The sequence below is a fragment of the Humulus lupulus genome, chromosome 5, assembly GCF_963169125.1.
Source record: "Humulus lupulus chromosome 5, drHumLupu1.1, whole genome shotgun sequence".
In the NCBI taxonomy this organism is placed as follows: domain Eukaryota; kingdom Viridiplantae; phylum Streptophyta; class Magnoliopsida; order Rosales; family Cannabaceae; genus Humulus; species Humulus lupulus.
The window spans coordinates 166,382,096-166,391,037 of NC_084797.1; the positions used below are offsets into that span (position 1 = coordinate 166,382,096).

Genomic DNA, 8,942 nt, shown 5'->3' on the forward strand with positions numbered 1-8,942 from the left:
TCATGACAAAGATGGTGAGTAGCACCACTGTCTATAATCCAAATTTTAGAAGAAAAAGGCCCGAGATTACCATAGAAGTTAGAAACAACAGGCTGGGATGTCACGGAAGGAGGAGTTCCTTTGGGCAATTGTTGGCTCAAAAGAGCAATTAGTTGATGGCAGTAAGTATTAAGAAGAGTCGTAGGATTGGTGGGTTGATGTAGAGATGGTTGAGATTGATGAGAACCAACAATACTAGAAGTAGAAGCTTTTTGCAGAAGCATTTGTGTTAGCTTGGGATTTGTTCTTACAGCCATAACCCAATGGAAAGCCATGTAAAAAATAGCACTTATCAACATAATGATCTGGTTTTCGTCAATTTGTACAAAATGGTTTTGGTTTCTTGGAACGAGAAGGTGGATTGTATGTTTATGTTGAGTGAATGGTGGATGAAGATGGAGTTGAGTTGGAAATAGGAGCTGCAGCCACTAGAGGTATCGGTTTAGGAATAGAAGGCATACCTAGAGGGTGTTGCCTTTCATCTTGGACCACCATAGATAAGACTTTAGAGATGGAAGGAAGGGAATAGTGAGGAGGATTTGGGCGCGGATGGCATGATAAGATTCATTGAGTCTAGTGAGAAATTGGATGACTTGTTCAAGATTGAAGTAATCAATAAGTTTTTGTGGGTCACCAGAAGAATTAGGTGGGTGATATTCAGCAAGTTCATCCCACATAATCTTGAGCTTGGTGAAATATGAGTTAACATCTTGAACACCTTGTCGGATTTCGTGAAGGTGAGTCACGAGGCCAAAAATGTGAGGTTCATCTCCTTGATTGAATCTTTCATGAAGATTATGCCACATTCCGCAGCTGAGTCAAAGTACATAATGCTTTCTGAAATTTCTTTAGAAACAACATTCAAGATCCCTGCTATGATCATGTTATTGCATCGATACCAAGCATTGTGAAGAGGATCTATAGTCAGAGGTTGAAGAAGAGTACCATCGAAAAAACCCATCTCGTTATTTGCAGCAAGAGAAAGGGTTATACCTCGTTTCCAGGGTTTGAAATTGGGGCTGGTAAGGGGAGAAGAAACGATGATAAGACATGGGTGATCTCCAAGATTCAAGAAGCATGGACTTGTGGAATCTTCATGAACAAGTCGAACAACAGGTTTTGAGGGAAGCGGAGCAGGCGCTGGTGGCGGCGGTGGATGGAAAAATGAGCCTGAGCATCCGGAGGAGGACGAACAGATTGAGTTGATGGATCCCAAATTAGATCTTTAGGTTGAGTTTGTGAACCATTGGGATTGGAGGTGAAGCTCCGGATTCTTGGTCGAACCATGGAGAAAACAAGAAAATCGAAGAAGAAAAGGGTATTACTTTGATACCATGTTAGCTGGAAAAGCTTGTGTGAAGAAAATGTTTTATTTATGAATAGCCAAAATGATACAAAGGGAAAGGCTATATAGCCAATCTATGAAACAGTGTCATCAAAATAAAGTTACAACCCTGGTTTTGGTTAAAATAACCAATTAACAAACTAATCCTAAATTAAGTCTAGTAACCCGTTCACAACCAATTGAGCAAACAAATGGTGAGTCGTCACCCGCTCAAACCCCCAACCTCCAAGTCCCCAGGCATGCCAAGGGATCATTACACCACTTGCTCGGTGGAACCTAAAACAACTTGTGTCTAGTTTTCCTCACAATCAATTATAAGTTCATCTACATTGCAAGTCTCTCTAGCTAAGACGTTCACTTTGATACTAATGCTTACTTTTGCATTCTTAAGTCAAGTAGCATGTGTGTTCATGTGTCAAGGCCAAGCAAACATGCCATTGTATCCATCATATCATCATCTAAATAGCTCTTCTATGGTGCCAAAAATATTCTTTCATCCTCTGTGTACTTTTTAGTAGTCCAGTGAATGATCACTACACTATCTTGTGCACTCATGGTCATAAATTCCCATGACGGCTCTTAAAGTTTAGCCCATGTTCCGTGCAAGCAGCGTACACATTAACTAATGAAAATACACACATGAACCTCAAGCATAGAGCTAGCACACACTAGCAGGTCGGTCTATATTCCCTCAGAATTTCCAAATTTTGTTCAGTGCATGGCATTTGTTGACCGCAAAGTTTATAACAAAAAATATTATAATTTTCAAATAATTTCTTAAAATAATAATGAAAATATAATTGATTTCAAGTTACGGCATCTGCATGCAGACGCAGTGCAAGTTACAATGGCTGGCACACGATACTTGTAAAGGCTTTCCATCTAGTCAAAGGTAATACAAATAGAAATTTTGAAATTTTATAAAAACTATTATCTTAAGATATTGTACACGTTTCCTGACCTGACATAATTTGTCTCTTACAAAATATCTACTATTCTTTTGGCTGAAAATGTACTGGGAACTTTTCTTCACATACATGTTAGTAACTACTAGACACTTTATTTTCTGCTTGAACATAAACTACTACAGTCAAATATAAGTCAAGAAATTAATACATTAGTTAAAAGTTATGGTATTATCTTTAAACCCAAAAACTATATAACTTTACAACTCATCTAACTTTGTAGTCCAATATCTCACCCGGGATTAGAATTTTCCCCAAATTACAATGTACATATGTGGAACTACAATTGCTTGCACAGCATGCATGTAAATTCCGTGGGGCTGTGGACCTTGGATTATCTTAGTAATAAGATTCCTCGTAGATAAGCTGCACATCAATAATGAGTAGCTTTCAGAAAAGCAAGAACAAAGATACAAATATAAAGACAATAAACCTACTATTTATGACCAGCTTACTAAAAATTGAACTAATAGGATACATATCCCACTAAGATAACCTAGCCAATAGCACATTCGCTACTCAGTACATCAATTTTAGAGCATATATTACCACATATACAGCACATCAGAAGTGAATCTGTTTCTTACTGAATAAGTACCTGACAATAAATTGAAATGTAAAACAACAGGTCCAAGATTTTTTATTTTTTTTTGGCCTCTGAAAGATGGTTTGGGATAAATATCAATAATAATGGTAATTTAACCCTTGAGAGTGGATAATGAAAATGACAAAACTCAAGGAAAGTCACAAAAATTCCAACTGGGAGTCTTTCCTTGAGAACGAAGGTTGTCTATCAAGACATTAACCAATTGAAAGGAAAAATCATAAAAATGAAAATTATGGATGTTTTAAATCAAATGAGACAAAAGAAATAAGTATAAGACTTTGTTCACCATATGTGCAAGCAAAATTGATCTTGCACCAATGGAAAAGACACTAGCTCCTTTTACAATTTCCCAAGTGAGACGACCATAAGACTAAAAATGATTGTATATCTGTTGGGTTTACCTCAGAAGGCGAGTAATGTACATTTGTTAATCAAAGATCAAACCCCCTTGCCATCTGATGTCAGAAGTCCCATTTTCTCCGTAAGATTATCCATATTCTGAGTCTTGTTCCATCCATTCTCTTTTGGCTGTACCTGTACTTCAATATCTTTGGAAGTTCCATCAGGAGATAACTCCTCTGCCATTGGACTTTGCAGAAGAAGATCGTCCCAGAAGGTAGAGTTGTCTAGCAGTGCATCAATGTCAGGATCAGGAGCGATATCATCAAGATCTATTGACATTGACCCAATCAACCCCAATGACTCTGGGTCTAAAAATCCACCTGTCTCATTACTCAAGAAATTGTCTTCAGAATCCATTTCAGGTATTTCAGAAAGCTCAGGCATTACAACATCTCCTTGTGATATAGGAAGTGATGGTGCCTCTTGCGATCCAACCAGAACACTTATATCTGGAAACTGAGCTGTTGTAGCTTTTTCAGAGGTCAAAAGTTGTGGGGAAGACTCGGAAACAGCAGGTGCAGCTACTCCTGAAGACAATGGAACAGAAGGTGTCTGCCCTGAGGTTGGTAAGACCTCTTGAAGTGTAACTCCTGATACACGACTAGAGGAGCTTCTACTGTCTGCTGCAGTGGATGATGATGATGAACCATCACCAATCAAGAAACCATCTTTACTCTTATTAAAAGTGTCCATCCCAGAAGGAGTATCTACTTTCATCATCTGCCTGAGCATTGCCTTTGCAGATTCATTCATAAGAGGCTGATACTTAACAATCTGTCCGTCAGAAGCAGCAGAAAGATTACTCTCAGCAATTCCTTCCTGTCTAAGCCTCCGTTTTTTGTTTGCTTCTGATATACGTCTATTACTCTCATTTTGCTGCTGTACAAACTGAGCCAAGAAACCAGGGCTCTGAACAGCTTTAGCCAAAAATGACATCATTTGTTGCTGCCGCTGCTCCATTCCTTGCAGACGCTGTACCATTGTTTGCAGCTGGTTATCCGTAGATTGCTGCTGCTGCCTCAGCCGAACAAGTTCCTGCATCAGAACATTCTTGTCCCTTTTAAGCCTCTCAACCTCTTCCTCAAGACCAAACTTCCCAACCTCTACGCATGCCCCCACCGTACTCTGTCCGTGTGACGACTGTGGCTGTTGCTGACTGTGTCCATGGGCAGGTTTCCTCCGATTAATACTCTTAAGAAGATGTTTTTGACCCCTTAAAAAGCCCTCATTTGCAAATTCCCACCGATCAGGATCAACCTTTCTAAAACCCTATTGACAAACAGCACATATTAAAAAAAATCTAAATGAAAGGCCCGTACAAACATTTGTGCAAAGAAAGAAAAACAAAGTAGCTATCAAATCTCTGCAGTTACAATAAAAAATAAATAAATTCATAAAATTATATATGCCTTTCGTAATCATAAAATCATTATTAGTTACATAGTACTTTTAAGATTCTCTAAGTGACATAACACAATTCATGTCTAGCCAGCAAGGTTTTGAAAATTTATTTCAAAAACCAAAGAACGTTGCTTTGTCTCAGCAAGGCAGATCAAGGCACAAAGCCTCGGCCATAATAACCAAACACCTAAAAATTCTTTACAGAAGGAAAATAAATAAATAAAAAGGAAGACAATAAGAATAAAGATCGTGATAATTTAGTTCTTGAAAAGACACATATCTGCAATAGTTGGGCCAAACCAATTATAAAGTGAAAAGCCAAACAAATGGGCCCAACTATGATTCTAAACAACACAAAAGAATGTGCGAGGCTTAATCCTCGCACGTTTCTGAAGCACTTTTAAAGCATTTTTTCTTCTACCTCTCAAGGTGCCCCTCAAAGCATAAACCTCATACACTTTTTAAAACCATTCTAGCTAGCACTAACTCCATCGAATCAAGCAGGAGTAAGGCAATGAAAATTTGAATTATTACTTGGCACCAATATTCACTTCATCTTCATACTGCACCACTATCACCAAAAGACCAAGCTAGGATCCTTATACCAAGAACAGCATGATAACATGATCAACAAGAAAACCCAAACAAGAATAATCATTCAGTATCTTAAATTTTTTTATAAATATAATATTTATACATTTATATATGTATACATATAATCAGTTGGCTCCTTTGTTTTCTATAGGTGATGAAGATAATTGAGATAAATAATTAAAAAAAAATAGAAAATAAAAAGACTTTCTTTGCTCCTCTCGTCCTATTTAGTGCAGCTCATTCTAGATTTGGAACTTCCTTGTACCTTCAAATCAATCTTAGAACCTTCTAGTCTTAAATCCTTACCAAATCAGTCATGCTCTCAAATACCTTGGCACCTATAAATAACAAATAATTTGACTTTTATCTTTGTAGTTTATGTTGTCATGTCCTAATAAAATTTTCAAATGCTAACTTTGGCAAATCAAATATTCCAAACAATAAACCCAATATACATAATCTTGATAATATAAAGCACAACAGCAGCATTAAATCCTTCTTACAAGTAAACAAGATGATCATTGAAAAAAAAACTAATTTTCAGGTTCAGCCCAATGCTCCTAAGTAGAAAAAACAACAGTTAATCCTGCCTAAGGATCTGTTAGATACAATATGTTCTAGATTTCTAATATACATTTATCTATGCAATGCAGAATGAATAAGGGAAGTCAAATTTACAGCACAATAGTTATAGAAATTAAAACAACCATCATAGCAACCACCACACCAAATATCATTTAAAATCCAATAGTTTTCAGCAATAACCAATAACATTCTTCAGCAAAAAAAAAACATTATCATTCCATCATAGTCAGAATCTAGATACAGCATCGAATCCCAAACAATATAATTTTCTAATTGGATTGGATATTGGTTTAAGACCTTAAATGATTTAAAATTTAAAACTTCAATCCAATCAAACATAAGTTAAGATAGGATAAAGAAGAACTAAAATACATCCAATATAATTCCACAATAATCAAGAGAAACATGCCAGCGTAGCCAAGCCCATTGTTTGCTCCCATGAGGTCTAGGGTTAATTCCTCATAGAGACAATGAGATCTAGCAATTTGCTAAAGATTCGTGCCCCCAAAAGATTGTGGGATATAACAGGAGAACAAGAATACGTGTCTATTGCAATGGAAAATGCTTGATTATACCCCCATCAATTACATATTACTTGTCCAATGAAATAACTAAAATCAATCTACCATGATTACATTTTCAGTTTTGAATTCGAATTCAATTCAATTTAGATTGCACTTCTCATGTAACTTGAATTAGACGGAATTGAATAATCCAACTTAGTCTAAACTTCCCATCTAACTTAAAATTAGAGTGGATTGAATTGGCCAACTATCCAATGTAATAATACGGTCACACAAAGGCATTTTTTTGTAGAATGCAGGGTCTAGAAAAAGGAACATAAGCTTCCAGGAATGAAAAAAAACAGAAATTACATTACATTAGCAGAAGTCCAAAGATGCATGCAACAATGCAGCCACATTAACAAAAAGCACACCCAAGTAGAGTGAACATAATATTGAATGTAATAAGATAACAGATCAATCCAATCCAATTCAAATAGGCTAAATATCTAACTTCAATTGAATTGATAAGATTTCCAAAACAGAAAAGTAATTTGGACTTGAGTTGATGGATTTCAGTTGTTGATTGGATAGATCCAATAATCCAAGATTCTATGCTAATCCTGGTCAATGTATGTAAAAAAACAGTGTATAATGTTTTAAATTTGTATCCCTTGAAATACATCACTTACATTAAATACAGGTAATCTTTTATTGGCTTTCAAAATGAAAACTATATGTATGCTAGTAATTATTGAGAATATATGTATTAACTACGGAATACATTAAGTTATCCTAAAAAAATTATTTTTCTCAAAGATGAATTGATTTATACATGTTAAGATAAATTGGACATATAATTCAAAATATAAATCAACCTATGCCCAAATCCTAACATCTAATCCAATCTAATTGAATTGGAGTTCAGGCAAAGATTGGTTTTATACTCTGTATTAGAGACAAAATCTTTAGAAAACTGATCATGATTGGATTGAATTAGTCACTCCTAAATTCCATAAAACTTTAACCAGTGCTCATCTCTATAGGTATACTTGAGTTTTTTTTTTACATAATAAAAAACATAAGCTGTCCTATTGTTTTAAAGACAAAAAAATTTATGGTTGACTCGTCCTCTTATAAGTATGACAAAAAGAAAAAAAAAAACAGCAACAAAATTGGTAAAAAGATAATCCTCGACCTTGAAATCAGGTCATCATACTTCTTTTCCCTTTATTCTTCTTCAGCTGCATTTGGCTGCTGAGAAAATATAACACGAAGAAGAAGCATCACATTTTCAAAATTTTGTTAAAAAAAAAAAAACTCTATCACCACTGCCAAATTGCAAGTACTTGATTGAACTTACTCACACAATACGAATTTAAAGTTCCAGAAACACAAACAATAACATTTTTTTTTACTTTCAAATATTAACGCAACACAGAACTTCCACCATACTTCATAGTTTGTACCTTAACTTAACCTAGTCAATTTTCTCAACCCCTTCTATGATTTCCACTCAATATCAATACTACCTAAAGTCCTATCTATGTATGTAATATATTCCTAATGGCAGTCTAACATTCAAGGCTTTCTATCATAATTGGAAAATAAATAAGCCATATGGTATATCCGTGAAAATTCTGGAGCAATCACTAACCGGCATTGGTACCACAAAAACAAAAACCCCAAGTAAGTGGATAAGTAACAAAACATACATAGGTGTTCAACTGTCGAACGAAGCTTGAGAAATTGCTATGCTTGAAATACTTGGGCAAGAGATCCCTGGCGAACTCGGGCGGGTTCCACACCACGAAGCTATTGTTGGTAGGGCTCCACGATACGATCGGGTCGGTCGCCGAGTCGTCCACCATGTCATACGTCTTGCTCAAGAACGGTGGCGGCGCGTTCGCATTTGGAATAGGGGCTGGGACTGGGGCCGGGGCCGGGGCCGGAACAGCCGGCTGAGCACCTCCGCCACCCGAAGGCGCCTCGCCACCACCAGTAGCTCCATCCATTTCACCCAAAATAGGAAAATTGAAACAAAAAATAATAATAAAAAATATGATAAATATAAATATTGGGAATCTTTGTTGGCTAGGATTCGTAAAGTGATGAAATGGAAGAAGCCATTGGAGAGGGGAAACGGGGAGCTTAAACCCTAGATTGCAGGGCCTATTCAAATCTTGAAGACAGTTTTTCTAGAGAGAGGAAAAGTGAGTGCAATTGTAGAGAGAGAAAGGGTAGACAGTTTGTACGGACTAAGGAGGGAGTGAGAAGAGAAACGGTGTATAAAGCCTATTTATTTCGGGGACGTGAGCTTGGCTGACCTGCCAGAGTATTTTACTATGAGCACACTTTCTTTTATATTATGGAAAATATTTGGGATTTTTCTCAAAATATTATCACTTACATATGTGTCCCCAAATTTGTAACATTGTTAAAAATTCTTCCTAATTTATGCAAGTTGTTAGACTTTCATTAGTTTCTATCTTACGTGAGTA

General features: G+C 36.2%; 1 protein-coding gene across 1 annotated transcript; it reads right to left on the reverse strand.

Annotated features, from left to right (window-relative positions):
- Positions 1–2,277: 2,277 nt before the first annotated feature.
- Positions 2,278–8,741, reverse strand: LOC133777829 (heat shock factor protein HSF8-like). Its single transcript, XM_062217578.1, has 3 exons — positions 8,157–8,741; positions 3,358–4,627; positions 2,278–2,715 (listed from the first exon to the last, which is right to left on the reverse strand). Exons 1-2 carry the CDS (start codon positions 8,454–8,456, stop codon positions 3,395–3,397), a joined length of 1,533 nt encoding a protein of 510 aa, XP_062073562.1. The 5' UTR covers positions 8,457–8,741; the 3' UTR covers positions 2,278–2,715; positions 3,358–3,394.
- Between the last annotated feature and the right edge of the window lie 201 nt (positions 8,742–8,942).